The sequence below is a fragment of the Sciurus carolinensis genome, chromosome 15 (genome assembly GCF_902686445.1).
Source record: "Sciurus carolinensis chromosome 15, mSciCar1.2, whole genome shotgun sequence".
NCBI classification, from domain to species: domain Eukaryota; kingdom Metazoa; phylum Chordata; class Mammalia; order Rodentia; family Sciuridae; genus Sciurus; species Sciurus carolinensis.
Genome location: NC_062227.1, coordinates 31330887 through 31350504, shown reverse-complemented (window position 1 = coordinate 31350504; position 19618 = coordinate 31330887). Strand labels below are relative to the sequence as shown.

At 34.5% G+C, this 19618-nt stretch overlaps 1 protein-coding gene across 2 annotated transcripts in view; it reads right to left on the bottom strand.

The window, feature by feature from the left end:
• Positions 1–19618, bottom strand: part of Thoc1 (THO complex subunit 1) — a 48683-nt gene that overhangs the window by 5049 nt on the left and 24016 nt on the right. The window contains exons 12-17 of one of the 2 annotated variants that reach the window (XM_047525893.1): positions 9173–9273; positions 7318–7384; positions 7069–7119; positions 6900–6970; positions 6334–6450; positions 5673–5738 (exon numbers count right to left, since the gene is read on the bottom strand). In XM_047525893.1, coding sequence (XP_047381849.1) covers positions 5673–5738; positions 6334–6450; positions 6900–6970; positions 7069–7119; positions 7318–7384; positions 9173–9273 — 473 coding nt within the window. The remainder of the gene's footprint in view (positions 1–5672; positions 5739–6333; positions 6451–6899; positions 6971–7068; positions 7120–7317; positions 7385–9172; positions 9274–19618) is intronic. The other variant, XM_047525895.1, reaches the window with a different exon arrangement.

Below are 19618 nucleotides of genomic sequence, written 5' to 3'. Positions count from 1 at the left end.
ATAAAATATAGATTATATTATACACTAACATATTAATACGGTGCTATTCTGAGGGTGGACAGGGTTTAGCATTTAAATTTTTGTAGTAAATACCACATTTTCCCATCATGTCCTCATTCACTGATAATTTTTTCTTTAAACCAGGATTGAACCAAAACTGGATCTCAAGAGTGTGAGCTCTTATTTTAAGTTACTATTGTGGCATGATGATTTTTAATTATCTTTCTTGAGTTTGTTTTTAGAAATAAAATTCTGATAGAGTCAAGCAAAGAAACCTAAGGTCATATCAAATGTTCTACATCTTTGATTAAAACTAAAAATAGGGCTCTTTAAAGAAAGCTCAAGCATCAAACCTTATGGCTGGTATTTCATGACAATAACATGCTTCCTAATCAACAAACATCACAGGTCTATAAAGTTTCTTGGGGGTTTACCCTTACTTTTTAAAAATTTTGTTCTTTTTAGATATACACAACTGTAGTGTATTTTGACATATCATACATACATGGAATATAACTTATTCTAGTTAGGAACCCATTCTTCTTGTTGTACATGATGAGGAGTCTCTCTGGTCATGTATTCATATATGAACACAGGAAAGTTATGACCAATCATTCTGTCTTTGCTAGTCCCATCTTCCCCCACCTTCCCTTCATTTCCCTTTGTCTAATTAATCCAATGAACTTCTATTTTTGCCCCCTCTCCTCCTTGTTGTGTGTTAGCATCCACATATCAGAGAAAACATTTGGCCTTTGGTTTGGGGCAAACCACTTAGCATTTCACTTAGCATGAGAGTCTCCAGTTCCATCCATTTACCAGCAAGTCATAAAGTCACTGTTTTTTATGGCTGAGTAATATTTCACTGTGTGTATATACCACAATTTCTTTATCCATTCATCCGTTGAAGGGTACCTAGGTAGGTTCCATAGTTCAGCTATTGTGAATTGAGCTGCTATAAACATTGACGAAGCTGCATCACTGTAGCATGATGATTTTAAGTCCTTTGGGTATATACTGAGGAGTGGGATAGCTGGGTCAAATGGTGGTTCCACTCTAGGTTTTCTCAGGAATCTCCATACTGCTTACCAAAGTGGTTGCACCAATTTGCAGTCCTACCAGCAAGGTATGAATGAACCTTTCCCCCCACATCCTCACCAACATTTGCTGTTACTTGTATTTTTGATAACTGCCATTTTAACTGGAGATGGAAACTCAGTGTAGTTTTAATTTGCTTTTCTTTAATTGCTAGAAATGTTGAACATTTTTTCATATATTTGTTGATCATTCATATTTCTTCTTCAGTGAAGTGCCAGTTCAGTTTCTTTGCCCATTTATTGATTGGTTTATTTGTTTTTATGGTCTAAGTTTTCAAGTTCTTTATATATCCTGGAGATTAATGCTCTATCTGAGGTGCAGGTGGCAAAGATTTTCTCTCATTCTGTATGCTCTCTCTTGAGGCTTAACTGTTTCCTTTACTGTGAAGGTTTTTAGTTTGATACCATCCCATTTATTGATTGCTGATTTTACTTCTTGTGCTTTAATAGTCTTGTTGAGAAAGAACAGTCAAGACTAATGTAACAAACATGTCTGTATCTATAACCCAGGCTTTTGCCATATTTGCTTCAGATTTTTTAAATATTACAAATACAGTTGAGGTTTCCTGTGCTTCCTCCATAATTTTGTTCTCTCACCCCAGAGGTATCCAGTATTCAGAATTTCTTGTAATCATTCTTGTGCTTTAAAATAAAATGAAGTAACTCATATATTTTGAGTCTTCTTAAACTTTCAAATGATGGAACCCTGCTTGTGTTCTTAAACACCTTAATTTTTCTAAAGTATGCCTGAGTCAAGACAGTTCTCACTCATTAATTTTATGATGCTAGATACACAATATTCCACTTTATGAAGATGCCATAAGTTACCCTTGTCCTACTGGTGGGTTTTAACTTGTTTTCTCACTTTCTCAACAATTCTATGCAAACATTCTTGTACATGTCTCTGCATGTGGATAAACTAGTTTTCTTCAGGCACTAAGGCTTTCAAACTTCCACTGCAATCCACAGTAGGAAATTCATTTAATATCATCACCCAATACACATGTATACACAGGATGTGTATCATATAAGAATAAAGTTAGTGTTTCACAAAAGTATGTTTTCTCTTTCATTAAAAAAATGGTGGAAATCACTAAATTAACTTCACAATTAACCAATGATTCTCAATGTGAAGTTGAAGACAGTTACCAATATACCTAGCACTGGAAGAGCTAAGTCTTAGGGTGTACACTCTAACTTTCAGACATTGCTAGTTGTCTTTCCAAGTGGTGGTTACCATTTTAGACTCCAACTGGCAAAAATGGTAATTTTTTTTTATCTACAATTTTTAGAAAATTTTGGTATTTAAAGTTATTGAATCTCTTGGCTATGAAATTGCTTGTTGTGCTTTTGAAGTATACTTCCAGTTACTAATAAGTTGGAAATCCTTTCAGAGGTTTATTAAGGTTGCTACTTCTGACGCTATCTATTCCTTTACTTCTTCTAATGGGTTGACTTATTCTTGTAGATTTGGCAGGAATCTAATTACATTCATCAATCTTGCTGGAAGTTTATTTCCCCAGTCTTAAAAATATCTTTTGGTTTTGTTGATCTATTTGCTATCTTACTAATTTCTAATCATTTTACATTCTAATTTGAATTTACTCTGTTTTACTAAGTGACTCCCAGTGCTGGATTCTTGCTTAACTCAGTTCATTTTCAGATTATTATTTTTAAAACCATGAACATGCCAGGTGTGGTGGTGCATGACTGTAATCCCAGCAGCTCAGGAGGCTGAGGCAGGAAGATCCCTAGTTCAAAGCCAGCCTCAGCAGCTTAGTGAAGCCCAAGTGACTTAGTAAGACCCTGTCTCTAGATATAATATAAAAAGGGCTGGGCGTGTGGCTCAGTGGTTAAGCAGTCCTGGATTTGATCCCTGGACCAAAAAACAAAAACAAAAAACCCCATGATTTAAGGCTCTAAATTTCCTCTTGTGTTTCATTGTTAGATCCCAATGTCTGAACATAGAGTATTTTCATTATCATTTAGTTGTTTTCTAATTTTCATTATAACTGTACCATTTCCACTTTCCTTCCCTTAGAGATAGGGTCTCACTATGTTGCCCAGGCTGGTCTCAAGTCATTTTCCTGCATCAGCCTCCTGAGCAGCTGGGAAAAAGCTGTGAGCCGCTGCACATGGCTCCTTTGATTCAGGGGTTATTTGGAAGTGTGTTTAAAAAAATTTCTAGGAATTTTTGTAATCTTTTATTATTCATGTTTAATTTTAATCTCTTGTTTCTGTAAGAGAAACCTGTTAATTATCTTCTTATATCTTCAATGTATTATACTGTTTTATCTATCAGACTTATTGTATACTGCATGTCAAAATTTCTCTATTAGAGAATAGACTAGTCAATTTCTCATTCTAAATTCTGTCAAATTTTTGAGACCACTTTCTTAGGAAATAAAGTTCAGAATGTCTGTATATTTGTTATTTTTTCCTTTTATTTTGTATAATGGCTGTATTTTAAATAATGCTTTCAGCTTTTAATACTCTTCTGATACTAATCTAACTTTGCCTCTTATACCTTTTATTCTTTTAATTTCAACCTTTCCATATCCTTAAGGTTTTTCTTATATAGATGGATTTAGAAAGTTTTACTTTTGTTAATTTGAATTTAATTAAACTATATTGTTTTGTGCTATTACTTTTGTACTATTTCAATATTTATCTTTCTGCCTCTCAATTTTGTTTAGAAATTATATATTTTCTTTTATATACTTAATAAGATGCCAACTTAGTCTAGTTATTCATTATCTCTTATCTTCATTTATAACATTCTGTAATTCCGATTCCTCCTTACTGTCTTACATATCACCTTTATCAAGTACTTTAATTCCACCTTTTTTGTGTGTTTGTGGTACTGGGGACTGAACCTAGAGGCAAATTCCCACTGAGCTACATGCCCAGTCCTTCTTAATCCCAAGTTATTAATTATTACTATTTTATACAGTGAATTCTTTAAAAGATTTCTTCATGGGGTATCATTGACTTTGCACAGTAATCCTTTTTCTGACTTCTTCCTCCTTTCTTGGTTTAATTTCCTTATGATAGCTTTTTTTTTTCTCGGAATCAGGTATTGAATCCAGGGGCACTTAACCACTTTTTTTTTTCTTGGAATCAGGAATTGAACCCAGGGGCACTTAACCACTGAGCCACATGCTCAGCCCTTTTCATTTTTTTTTTTTTTTTTTTTTTTTTGAGACAGTGTCTCACTAAGTTGCTGAAGTTGGCTTTGAACTTGAGATCATTCTGCTCAGCCTCCAAAGCTGCTATGATTACAGATGTGCACCATATGCTGGTTCTTTGATAGTTTTTTTTAGCAGGAACAATGATAATATTCTGAAAATAACTAGTTCTCAATTACTCAACTGAATACAATTGTTTAGCTTGTTATAGAATTCTGGGCCAATACTTTGTCATAACACTCTAAAGCTCTCATCCCACTGTCTTTTGATTATCTTGTGTTCTTGAAGCCAGATATTAATTTTGCTCTTTTATAGGTTTCCTAATTTTTTTTTTCTCTGATGATCTTATTTTCATGCACTGAGAGATTTATTCAGTTTATCCTTCTTAATCCTATTCATCTTGAACTAAGAATTCATGCCTATTCTCAGTCATTATCTGGATTAATAGACCTACTTAAGGTCAGTTGTTCTAAACTAGTATTTTCTTACTTCATACATACTCCTTGCTTTTTCAAATTTGCCTGGTCTTTTTTCATAGTGTCATGCTCCTTTCTTTTGTTTTAACTTCCTACTTAATTGTCCTTAATTATCTGTAAACTTATTTTACAGTTTTTATCTGTTTTTATTTTTTTAAAAATTGGAAGTGGCTAATTCGTGTTGCTTTTTCTATGTGTCTATTCTTACTCATGGTGAATTGCTTCCTTGAATGTTTATAAATTTGAATGGTGAACTTATCTTTAGACTTCTATCCATGGGAATCTCATGTGGTTTGGTATTTCTGAATGTTATGATCTCCAGATAGTTTATTTAGCTCAGTGTCTAAACTTAGGGATTCCTTTATGCTATTGTTGTGTAAACTTTAAGACTATAAGAGAGCAGGCCTGTCATTTTTATTTCTCAGAGAATACATTTCCTTTTCATACACACCCCAGTAGAAACAGACAAGCTTCAGTTTCCTGTGCCAATGAGCTTGCTTTTCCCCTTACTCCACTCTTCTTTTCCTGATGGCATATACTTCTCAGCTTTACTCCCGAAGACTTGCTTACAGATTTGTGTAGGCCTAAGGCCTCACCTTCTCAGTCCTTTGTGACAACCCAAGTTCCCTGATTTCTAAAACTGGAAATCATTGCACTGCTCCACAGCTCGATGCAACCACATCAGTTTATAGGCTTAGTTACTCTCCAATGTCTTCTGTGAATTTTTATTTTCTGCGATCCCTAAAATTATTTTATCAGCATTTCCAGGTGTTTTATAGCAGGAAGTCATATTCTATTCCAAAAGTCAACCACACAACAAACTTCAATTTCTTCTGATCTCTGATCATAGTTGAGAAAAGCCTCCATTCTACACATTTCAAAAAAGTGTAACACTTAAAAAATGTTTAACTTACCTTGTCTCTGACTTACAGGCTTCCATATTATCAGGACAGAGATTCCAAAGTCTTGTTAACTCCTCACTACAACACAAACACACATTTTTTTTTAATGGATGCCATCCTCATATGCCTTAAAACTAAGCAGAAAAACAACACAGTGTAAGCAGTGGATATTCCAGGTGGTGACAGCATGAATTTTCTCATTTTTCTCCTTCAGAAATTTTGGTATTTAACAAATTTTAAATATGTACTTAACATATTTAATGATGATCATATAATCATTTGTGGTTTTTTTCTGAAAATATTCAAGCACAATGAAAGCAATGTATAGTTAACTAGAAGGTAACAGAACTCAAGGATTAGAATTCTTTGCAACAACTAGAAATGTTATATTAATCTAAACAGTTCTATTTTCTGTGACACGGAAAGAATGGCATGGCCTAGACCCAAGGGTTAGAAGTTGGAGACAAAATGAAGGCTTAGCTAGTATGTGAACCCACAAATAATGGCTATTCTACAGAATGACAGGGTCTGGTTTGCTTTAGTCACCTACATATGTACCAAACACAAATTCATGTTATATTTGGATGTGACAAATTGGAGAGTTCTTATAGTAATATTTTCAAAATATAAAAATAACCAAGAATACTCTATATGTGCAAACAAATTAACCTACTTTCCCATCAGAATTTTCTTATTGGGTCCTTTCCCTAGGAAGTCCTCTGGGGCTGTTCTCTTCCGTACCACTCTCATAGGCTTGGTATCTGATGTTCTGTGATGAAGAAAACATATACTATTTTTGGAATTACAAATGGATGGTACAAATGGAAGTCTTTAATGTAAAAGAAAATTTAGGATTGGGGGTTTGCCTCAGGAGTAGAGTGCTTGCCTAGCATGCACAAGGCTCTGGTATTCAATTCCAAGGTCCCCAACCCCTGCCCCCACAAAATGAATTAAAACAAAATAAAAATTTGTATTATGATAGAACACATACTCATCAGACATAAGACAAAAATGTCACATAACAGGACAAATTATAAAAAGCTATATGCAGTGCATTTTCATACTTAATACAGATCAATTTGTTCTGAGAACTTAATAAAGCAAAAAAGGTTATATTCCTATAGAGTTGAACTTAATTTTTTTAATGAAATACATATACACCTACCCATACATGATATACAACAATTCTATCAAATGCTTTCCTCATAATACTTGGGATGAGTATATATATTTATTTACCTTTCTTTCACAAAACTTGGGCAGCCTTCATTTTTCCATGAGTTCCAATTTTCTTCAGTGTTTAAAATATGCTGGGAAAAATGAGGAAATTATATTTGTGTAATAGAATCATTTGAAATTGTATTTGGTACAAAAAAAAAAAAACCCTACATAAATATAAAACACATACCTCTACCATCTTTGAAAATCTTTCTCCATCGGGGGGGTTTTCAGATAGTAGCTGTGATTAGAAAGAATATACTAAGCTTTCAATAACTTTCTGCATCAGAGAAGTGGTTTGTAGGCAGAGAACCAAGAAGTGTTTGTGGTCTTGTACCTGAGCTTAACTTTATCCTTATTTTCCTATTTGGGGCTGAAACAAAGAAAATTCTAAATTTCCATTTTTTTCAATCATGAGTTTTTTGCGTGTTGGACTTACTTGATAGACTGATTTTGTAGTATCTTCAATCCAGAGTGATTGCTCATCAGTTAAAACATAATTTGAACTAGGGAACAAAACAATAAAAGCATGCTTAAGTTATAGCAATGTATACATCCAATTTTAGTCTATTTATGGTCTTGTAAAAACACATGGCAGGTAATTAATCATAGTTTAATAATATTGTAAACAATGTCAAAAATTATCAAGATAAGAACAGTCACAAATGAGAACCTTCTTACACTTCATCTTCAGGATAAGAGTGCTAGAATTGAAGGCATGAAGGTATATAAGGGAGAATAAAACATTCAATTAACAGATCTGATGAATGGATAAAGAAACTGTGGTATATATATACAATGGAATATTACTCAGCCATAAAGAATGATAAAATTATGGCATTTGCAGGCAAATGGATGAAATTGGAGAATATCATGCTAAGTGAGATAAGCCAATCTCAAAAAACCAAAGGACGAATGATATCGCTAATAAGTGGATGATGACACATAATGGGGGGTGGGAGGGGTTAGTGTTAGGGTTAGAGTTAGGGTTAGGGAGATGGGCAAGAATGGAGGAAGGAAGGACTGTATAGAGGGAAAAGATGGATGGGAGGGGTGGGGGGAAGGGAAAAAAATAACAAAATGAATCAAACAGCATTACCCTATGTAAATTTATGATTACACAAATGGTATGCCTTTACGCCATGTACAAACAGAGAAACAACATGTATCCCATTTGTTTACAAAAAAAAAAAAAATTAACAGATCTGATTACGGAGTAATAAATGTTTCATAAGTTTAATGTGAGATGAAAACCTGAGGTGATACAATGTAATCCTACACGTGATGGACATTCATGTAGGCATGCCATTTAAAATTCAGTCAAAAGAAGATGAATAAGAGACATAAAACCCAGGTAAAGACTTTAGGCAAACACAAATTGTTAACAACTGCCATTAACTGAGCTCTTACTATGTACTAGGTACTATAGCCATCCAAGAAATAGATTTGAGTGCTGTGTGCCAGGATCTGAGCACTATACGTACATTATTCGCTGAATGAATCCTCAGAACTATCACTTGTATCTATTGAACAGAGATCACAGTGGCTCAGTGATTTGCACAAGGCCATGAAGCTTGAATTAAAACCTAGATCTGACCCCAAATCCTTGATCTTTCTACTACTCTATACCAAACCTCCAAAATAAATGGGTAAGAAATATTTTTGAGTGTCTATCATGTGTGAGCTTAAAATTACAATTCTCAAAGAGCTGAATTAAAGCCAGCAAGTGATGTCATGTCCTTTATGCAATGAATAACATACCGCTTTGTGTACTTAACGAATAGTGTCAACAGTGGGTTCCACTTCAGTTACAGACAGAACAAGAACAAATGTCTGCCCTGAAGGAATTTAGACAGGAGAGATCCTGATATTTTGTGACCAAAGAAACTGGAACTCCTCTTTGCTTCAAGTTTCTTTGTTCCTTTCAGATCTAATGCCCTAGGCAGCTCCGTATCTTGTGAGAGAGGTATTACTGGCTTAGATTACAAATTAGCTTGAGACGAGTTCTGAGTGAGACATGGAAGTCTAGAGCAGAGACCTCCAGCCTCTAAAGCCTCCTGGGAAGTCATGGAGCTCAGCAGAAGAGATTCACAAAAACAGCAGATATATTTAATACCTATTCTTCAAAATATTCTACATATAAAAGCTCCCAACTGGTTGTATATTGGCTACAATAGACATGTTTAAGGGATATAGCTCTTATGCATAGGGGTCAACACATATGAAAAGTACTATAAGCAAGTTCTTTTCTATGCTGCTATTTTATAAATCCTTTACTACCCTTATTAACTTACCTTTTGAATTTGACCTGTCCCTTGAGATACTGGAATAAAATGAGATACTGCAACAGGATGTGTCGTCGAAAGTTACTGTCACTCAGTTGTAAATCCATCAACTACTCAAAAAACAAGCACACACACACACACACAAAACAACACATTAAAATCAAGTTTTTCCTAAAAGTATAGGCTTTGTGACTACAGAAATGGAAGATTCCAATTCAATTAAAAATATTTCTTGTGAACTCAGTTTGTGTGATGTGTTACTGCATAAGCCCAAGACACAGCAGTCAAGGTTTTATTCATACTGAGACTCATGCTAGTGAATGAGTCTCACTGGTGGCCCAGACATCAGGATAAAATTAGGGAGAAATATAAAAAAATAAAGGAGTGGCTGCACACATAATAATGGCTAAAGGAGAGGTCCATATGGGTAAACAGCATAACATCAAGGGATACCACTCATTTTTGCAGCCCTACCAAGTGCCTGTACCACAGGCAGTGCTCAATCATAAGCAAGAAGGAATCAGAGGTGAGAATCATCTGTGAATTAAATGGACTTTAGATTTTAGACAAAATTACTTCATACGTGCATTATCACAGAATGTGGACCAGAAAGGACTTGGAGGTCATTAATGAGAAAACTCTTCTTCAACAACCCTGCCATCTAGCTAGTTCCACTGCAAAAATTATCTCCAGTGGTGAAGAAAAGTCGTTGATTATGTTCATATAGCACTGAGGGAAAGCTGAAGACTATCTACAAACTTGTGTCAATTCTGCCTTTATGGACCAGAACAACAATGGGAAGCCTTCTAAGTGAATAACCAGGAAGACAGCTGAAAGCTAGAGTGACTGGTCTCCAATTCAATGTCCCCATTAATTGGTTCATCTGTTGGTGGTGTTTCCATCTATGAACACAGCCCATCACATACTAGCCACTTTACTCAGTAACCCCATGTCTTACCAACAATGTACAATTGGCCTTCTAATCAGCTTTCCCTCACTTTTAGGAACTGAATTTGTTTTTGCTGCTTATATTGACTCTCCTATCCCAAAGAGGCAAATGAGAATGGCATGCCATCACCTTTCCTTTCTTTCAAATCCTGGGTGACCTTATTCTCTTCAAGACTGGTTCTCAATTCCTGGACCTCAACCCTCAAGTTCACTGATAGGCCACATCCCCTCTGCTTTGGCTATTCACTGTGTGGTCATAAGTTAGACTTGGTGATCACTCACAGCTGACCCAGCTCTAAAATCTTGATCTCAGAATCCCATCTCATTACACCCTCCTATCCTTCCTATGTCTAAAACTCAGTTGTTCACAATATATCTAATATCTGGACCTTATCGAGACCTTAAGTCCATTGAGCTAGTCTCTAAGTCTCATTCTTTTTTAAAAAAATACCTTTATTTATTTTTATGTGGTGCTGAGGATTGAACCCAGTGCCTCACATGTGTTAGGCAAGTGCTCTACCACTGAGCCACAATGCCAGTCACCCAGTCCATTTTTATTATAACCCTGTTTTAGTGTAGATAACTTTTCCTAAAGGGCTAAATAGTAACTATTTTTATGCTTTCTGGGCCAAAAAATGTAAACATTTAAATATATATAAAAAGAAAGAAAGGAAAACAATCAAGGGCCAGATTTGGCTGTGAGGTGTTAGTGCACTGAAATGCCTTGATTTCTTTCTTCACCATTTCCTGCCAACTTCCTCAACACTCCTGTCCCACAGTTTATTTTTTTTTTTGTGGGGTGTGGGGTACTGGGGATTGAACTCAGGGACACTCGACCATTAAGCCACATCCCAGCCCTATTTTGTATTTTATTTAGAGACAGGATCTGAGTTGCTTAGTGACTCGCTTTTGCTGAGGCTGGCTTTGAACTCCTAATCCTCCTGCCTCAGCCTCCTGAGCCACTGGGATTCCCAGTTCTTTAGTGACATCTACTGAGCACATGGCAAACCTGGATAAACCAATTGTGGGTCACCTTCTCTTTATTAACCCTAAGGGGAGGAGCCCAAGAGAAGACATCACATGGTGCACTGTGCAGATGGTGCTGCTGCTCTGTTGTCTCCAACTTAAAAATCTTATCTCTCCTCATCAGTCTTTATTCTATAAGACTATTCTCTCTCCTGTTTTGCAAGGCAACTCTTTTAAACCTATCACTCGAGATCACCAATGATTTATTTCACTTACAGTCCTCATTCTACTCGATATGCTTGGCTTCCATGAGTTCATGATTTTCTATTTTTTCTCTACTCTCACTGGCTACTGTTCAGTCGTCTTCTTTTTCTCTACTCTCCTCCCTTCCTTCTCCATTAAATGCTGGTTTTCTTTAGGCTTTGGTTTAATGCTTTCTTTCTTCTTTTTCTAACCTACACTCTCCTCCCTGGCTTATCTCACGTACTCTACAGTTTTAATTACCACTTAAAATCTGGTAAATCCCAAATCTATACTCTCAACCTAGATCCCCTTCCAGATTTGTATACTCAACAAGCTACATCTCTACTTGAATGTTCAACTGACACTTGATCAGATTTCATGAACAAAATAAAACATCAATTCTGCTCACAAAGCCTGTTCTCCTTCAGTGCTAATTCAGTGACAGGCATCACTAGGAAGGCTTTCTGGAGGAGACAGAATCTTAACGACAAACAGTGGCAGCAAACCTAAAGCTGGAGTGTATGTGGGAAGAAAGAAACAAGAGGAAGGAAGAAAAAGATGCCAAGCCAAGGAAGAGACTGGCCCTTTTGACGAACCTAAGCAGTTCAACAGTTGGGAGGGAAGATGCGAACTCGTTGGCTTGAGATGAACCAAAGTTTTACTGTTCATCTATCTTTGTCTTGAAGTCCCCTTACCACATTTATCTTTTATGGTGGAAGATACTTTTTCTTTATGGAAACAATGGATTAAAAAAAGCCGAAAAGGGGGCTGGCATTGTGGCTCAGTGGGAATGCGCCCACCTAGCATGTGTGAGGCACTGAGTTTGCTCCTCAGCACCACATAAAAATAAATAAATAAAATAAAGGCATTGTGTCCAACTACAACTAAAAAATAGTTTTAAAAAGTAGCCAAAAAGATACTAAATCAGGTCAGAAGGGTGGTGATTATTCATGCTAATTGCTTCACATTATACTTAAAAGAAACCAGACCTAGAGAAGATAAAAAGAACTTATGCAGGTTAGTGAGTAGGTGAAAGAGCTGAGACTAAAACTGTCCATAGTCAACCGAACTCTTATTTTTGTTTAAAACACGTATTTTGAAAGTTCTATTTTCTTTGATTTTCTTTTAAATTACACTATTCACATCATGTCATGGATCAAATATTTCTTTGTAAATGTCTTTGTTTCTTGAACAAAGGGCCTTTTACTATCTTTAGCTTTTATTGCATTTCTTAGCTCAGGCCTCAGCCTTCCTGATATTATCCTAAGCCTAAAAAGGCTCATACTATTAGTTCTGGTCATTCTTACAGTTTGTCAATTTTTACATGTGAACAAATTCCTAGTCAAATTAAGGCAAAGTATGAAAGTCTCCCATTTCTATCAATTTAACACAAATTACTTCAAAAATCTTTGCTACAAAAATATTTAGAGCATTTTCTTAATAAAATCTTACTGTTATTAATGCATCATCTGAATTCACTATTTTTAAATTATAAAATGTTGTAAATGTTTCAAATATTTCAAATGTTCAATAAAAGATATAGTTAAGTAATTCAACAGTTATGTACCACTACCCAGTTAGATATCGAATCTTAACATTTTACTCATTGCTCATTAGTTTAAGAGATTATAGAAACTGTTGAAACTCTATAACCTCCCTGCTTAATATTTCCCTCCCTACCTCTACTACAGTAACCACTACCATCATGTAATTGGTGGTTTGGATTCTTACGTATATTTAACACTATGTATACAGATGTTTGCATCTATAAATAATATATAAATGTATTTTGCGTGTTTTCCAACTCTATACTACATCCGTGATTCTACAATTTGCTATTTCCACAATACTAGGTTCATGAAATTTAATCACATCAATACATTTAGCTCTAGTTCAGGGATTAGCAATTTTTTTTCTGTTAAAGATCGTGCGAGGCACTGGGTTCAATCCTCAGCACCACATAAAAATAAGTAAAGATATTGTGTACATCTACAACTTAAAAATATTTTTAAAAAGTTCAATTAGTAAATGTTTTAGGCTTTGTGGACTATATGGTCTCTGTTACAATTACTCATCTCACAGTGCAAAAGCACAATATGTAAATGATGAGCAAAGTCATGTTCCAATGACTTATTTACCAATACGTCATATTTGCTAACCAAGGTTCTAGTTCATCCATTCTGTGCTTGATAGCACTGAAATGTATAAATTTATCACCCAGTCTCCTGCTTATGAACATTTAGGTTGCTTCCAAACTTTCAGTTACAAACACATCATTTACCTATAATGGTAGTGAGTTTTATTTGTGTATGTGTGTGATTCTCCAGTGGCCATAACTAGGAACAAAATTTTAACATGACTAGTTATAAAATTGTTATGCAAGCGTCTGACTAAATTTATACTTCAACCAACTGTGTATGAAAGATCTCATTTTCCCATAACTCTGCCAACAGCACTGATTGTTAGGCTGTTTTTATTTTTCCCAATTTTGTAAGTTTGAAATGGTTATCTTATTTTATACTGGAGAAGTTTAGCATCTCATAAGCTTATTAGTTATTCAAATTTTTACACCTATAAATTGCTTATTCATACCTTTCCAGTTTTCCATTTGGTTGTCTTCTGTTTGTTAATGGACTATTTTGAATACTAATCTTTTTCAGGTATTTAAGTAGCAAATTTATCCCCTTAGTCTGGCTGTCTGCTCTCTGAATGGCATCTTATACTCCTCAATATTAAATCGATCTTCTCCCTTATAATTTGTGCTCAAGAAATATTTCCCTACTCTCAACTTACATATTTCATATTTTCTAATATTTAAGTTTTATTTTTCTCATTCAGACATCAATTAACCTGGAATTAGTCTTTGTGCACGTACCAAGTTATGGACTGAATTTTTCCTTATGCATAAGGAGTTGCCAAGCAACATTATTCATCCTTTCTTCATTCATTTATAATGCAATCTCTTTTGTGTATCAAGTTTTTCTATAATTTGGGCTTTCTACTGCTCCAGTTTTTTGTTCTCTTCTTTATATCTTCTTAATTATCTCTGAATAACTACCTTATTGTCTTAAATTAACTACTGCTTTATGGGCCTTAATATGACAAAGCAGGTGTTCCCATCTTATTCAACTTTTTCTAACTCTTGAACTTTGCTTTTCCACGAAAACTCAACTTTCTGAATTCCTTCGGAAAACCCATCTGGGTACTGATCCAAAATACACTGAATTTACGGATAAATTAGGGAGAAGTGGCACTTCTATATACAAATGTAGTAATATCTCTCCATCTTTCTTACTTCCTCTATGAAGATTACTTTTAGGTATTCGTTTTCACTGCTCTTTTGAGTAACATTTTTGTAACTGATTACTGGCTTATAGGAATATTACTGATGTTTCTCTGGTAACCTTGACGAAATCCCGTTAGTTATTACAGTTTGTTGGTTCTCTTGAATTTCTCTGTAGACAACTATGTTGTCTAGGGACAGTTTGATTTTTCTTTCCAATCCTTACAACTTTTCTTTCTTTCTTGATTTTTCTTATTAAAATGGTTAGGTCCTCCAGTATAAAGTGCTGAACAGAAATACAATTAGTAAATACCCATCTCTTGTTCTTGAATTTAATGGAAACATTTAAAAAAATGTTCATCATTATTGTATGAATTTGCCACAAGGTTTTTTAATCAATTTCATTATCAACTTAGAGAATTTTATCCTTTCCACTTCTGAGTGGTGTCATGTATGTTAGATTTTATTCAATTTTCTTGGCTTTTAACTAAGATGATCATATGGTTCTTTAAAATCTTTAATCTTTTGTTAATTTGGTATCACAGTAATCTTTCTAATGCTGAACCAAAAATTATATTCCAAGGATAAACCTTTAGCAGTTGCCTCTATTTAAACAAAACACAAACCCCCAGCTATTTCACTTGAGTTTTAAAAACATTTCTTTTTTCATTTCTATAAATGTGTTGACATGTACATTTTCCTTATTGGGACTTGGTTTAAAAGTTAAAATCATAAAATAAACCATGTCATTTGTCTTCTTTTTCAAATTTCTGGAACTTTAATTTATAATAAGAATTATTTCTTTGATGTGCTGATAATATGTGCCTAAAAACTTCTAGGCCTGCTATCATTCAAAAGGTGCCATTTTAGCCAGGCGTGGTGGCACACACCTATAATCCTAGTGGTTCAGGAGACTGAGGCAGGAGGATTGTGAGTTCCAAGTCAGCCTCGGCAACTTAGTGAGGCCCTAAGCAACTCAGCAAGATTCTATCTCTACATAAAATACAAAGGGATGGGGATGTGGCTCAGTGGTTAAGTGCTCCTGGGTTCATTCCTAGGTACCAAAAACAAAATAAAATAAAACGAAACAAAACAAAACACCGCCAAAACTGTCATTTTTACAATTACTCTCTAATGAGTATTCATTTGTGTTTTCTATTTGATTTTTGTGATGTTTATAGTTTCTTTGTTCTATCATTAATTTATGCTCTTATTATTTATAGTTCTATTTTCTTGAGGTTTACTGTCTGTTCTCTAGCTTGAGTTGAATACTTGATTTGTTAGTCCTTCCTGAAATAATTTCCCTTTTACATGTCTCTTTATTTGTAATCCTCATATCTAATATATAATACTTTTCTGTACTTATAATTTTGATAAACATTTATAACATTTGAAATTTATATTATGAGTTAACTCCTAGGGAATACAGTTTTGTTTCCATATTTGCCTCTTTTTAAACTTTTTTTTATAACTCTAAGTTCTAATTTAAGTTATACTGTGGCCAGAGAATGTGTTCTGTATGATATGTAATCTTTAAAATTTGCTGAGACTTCCTTTATGACCTAGTCCATAGTCAAATTTGGTGAAAATCCCATAGATACATGCTTTGTATTGGTTTCCACATCAAGCTTATTACTTTTATTGTTCAAGTCTTCCATATACATAACTAACTTTTAGTATCCCTGACCCATCAGTTTGTGATGGATACTAAAATTGTGAATGTCAACTTCACATACTTTTACAACTTTTTGCTTAATATGCTTTCAGGACATATTTTTAAAGTGTAATAAATTCACTGTATCTTCTTGGTCATGCAATCCTTTATTATGTAGCTTTTTAATTTATTTATGCTTTTTGCTATAAAGTCTTCTTTGGTATTTATGTAGCTTTTTTTCAGCTTGGCATGTCTCTTTCTAAACTGACATTTCAATTTTTGAATAACTTTTTAGGAATATATATTCCTTGTGGATGCAAATTATCACAGGCTCCATATCACATTTAATTTCCCTTGCATGTTCTTTTCCACATAAATTTTAAGGTTCTTAAGTATGTTTCTCTTGCTTTTTAGTGCAAACCAGTGAAATTAGCTTAGCTATGTACTGCAAATGAACTAGGAAGAGATGAGTTTCTAAGATGTAAAACTCATTAAAAAGGAAAATACCTACCAGAAGACAAATATACCAATGGCATTCTGGTGCATGAGCATCTAGGTAAATGATAATATGTGTTATGTATGAGAAATTTCCAGAAAAGTGTAAAACTCAAATGTACTGAATTTCCTTTTTAAACTGCTTAAAAGCATCACTAAGTACTTCTGTAATCCTGGATAGAGAGGTTAAAAATCGCCTCAGACAAGAAATCAACCACAAACTCCAAATGCTTTGAATGTGCCCATTATCTTTTCAGATCAGAAGGAAAAAAACAGGCTAGACAGTCATGTTTACAAATGAGAACTATGTGAGGCACAGTGGTGCATGTCTGTAATCCAGGTGTTTTGAGAGGCTGAAGCAGGAGGATTGCAAGTTAGAGACCTGTCTCAGCAACTTAGCAAAGCCCGATCCCAAAGTTAAAAATAAAAAGGGATGTAGCTCAGTGGTTAAACCCCTCTGGGTCAATTCCAGTACCAAAATCAAACAAAACCAAAAAAACAGAGGAGAGTCATGATTAAAACTTTTAACTTTCAAAAATGAATTGGATACTAAATTAGAGTGTAGAGGATTAGATATAAAATGATTTTCAACTGATAATGGGTACATTCCTCACATCTTATTCAACTGTTGTCTCTGATGAAGAGAAAAAGAAGTCCACTGAGGGTAGAAGCTATCATGTCTCCTTTTTCTTTAATAAAAGGTAACAAAGTCACAAAGGTTTTAAGAAACCTTCTGTACTAATACTTTAAAGGAGATTTAGGACTATAATATTTCTCAGTAAAATAAACAACAAAAATTTACATGCCTGTAATCCCAGCTACTTGGGAGGCGGAGGCAGGAGGATATTAAGTTTGAGATCAGCCTCAGCAACTTAGTGAGATCCAGTCTCAGGAAAAAAAAAAAAAAAAAAAAAAAAGACTATGGATGTAGGTCAGTGAGTGGTAAAACATCCCTGGGTTCAATCCCCAGTATCCCCCACCCTTGCAAAAATAATCTGCAATCCTAAAGAAATTAAAATTCAGATATAGAAATACAAAAACCACTTAATAGCTATGATGAATATGAGTTTTTAATCTAAATGTCTCTGACCATACACAAACACAACTGTTCTTCATAACAGTCAAATTAAGGTGAGGAAATCTGTTAATGTATCCATATTATATGTGCTTGATAGAATTCTTTTAAAAAAGAATTTGTAGCTTTAACTGCTATTAAACATTGTTTCATCTATTAAAACAGACATCAAAGCATATTTAAAGTTAATAAGCACCTGTGTATAATAGAGGAGAGAGCTGGATTATCTCAGAAAAAAATTTTCTTTTTGTTTCTGGGCTATGTAGCCCCTTCTCAAAGCTCATAAAATGTATTTTTTGCCCTCAGTACACTGTGTCCAAAACTCAGCATTAGCAGTTATACTATGCACAGAACATTTTCTTATCAAAGACCTTTTTTTTTTTTTTTTTTTTTTTTTAAGTACTAAGGTTTAATACCAAGGGGGGTTTTACCACTGAGTTATACCACCAGCCCTATGTATCAATAGGGTTTTCTGACGTTGCTGAGGCTGGCCTTGAACTTGCAATCCTCCTGCCTCAGCCTCCTAAGCTGAGGCAATTATAGGCATGTGCCACCATGCCCACGATCCAGCTTGTCAGGGATCTTTTAACTTTTATGAATACATCAACTTCATTCTCCTTTTGTGTAAATCATGACTATGTAACTGTTGAAAAAACGATGAGTTCTTATTTCTAGAGGAGCTAAAATTTTTAATAACACTGACATGGCTGCTGTAAGTTTCTATTACTGTAACTAATAAGAAATATGTCAAGTTTGGACTATTTTTTATTCTATCTTTGCTGTTATCTTTAATTTATCAAACAACCAGTCTCCTCTGCCAAGACTTTTGGACTTTCTTTCTTATCTTTCTCCCAAATTAGGCTCCAAACTCAGAGGCTATATGGCAAGGGATCTTTTGGACCTTGTGTTCAGTCTTTCCCAGATGGCCGCTGCTAATTTACTCTTATATCTTGCTTGTATGAGAGATTCTAAAAATAATTAAGAATGATGATTATGCTCTAAAATTTCTAACAAATTTAATGATATTTAAGAAGCTGCTCTGTCAGGCCCATAGAGTCAAAGTGTCACAATTAAAGAGGATAGCTTATGTGTTTTGCCTCAAGGACCACTTAGGGTCTATTTTACTTAAATAAAAAACTGTCAATCATAGGAAGAGGTTTTAGTAATTCTATTTACCTTTTCAGGGTTGGAAGAAATATTCCCAGATGCTAAAACTTACACAATTATTAGCAAAAAATTTTTAGAAGATTTCAAAGGGTAAAGTTTATGAAGTCCTTCATTTGGATTCAGCGAAGATAGTAAAACATTTAATTTGAATGAAAAATAATTAGTTTTAATTAGTGAAATTTAATTAGGATGAAAAATAAACTAACCCTAGGATTTAGACTAATTCAATTAAAATGGTGGACAGATTGCCTACATATCATATGACAATTAGATGAAATCTAAAATAAACAGCAGATTTGGTTTCTCTCCTCAAGACATACTAAGTAAGGCAATAAGGTTTCTGTTACTTCCCTAGTGACCACCCGAAGCACAACAGTGATGTGCTAGATAACACTGTATTAGAGAAATCAAGCCAAATCATTTTCATCATAGCTGTGAGAAGTCCCACCAGTTGATGCAGAGGAATTACTGGCCTGTTTCCAACCAAAAATGTATCATCTTTGCCATGAATCATCTCCTAACTCTCCCATGAAAAGCTTGACTGCATCCATGTAAACAAAACAATGCTTTTGAGTAGGAACAGCCCTATGAGATGGGGTCATAAGTTCTATGAAAGCAATGAAA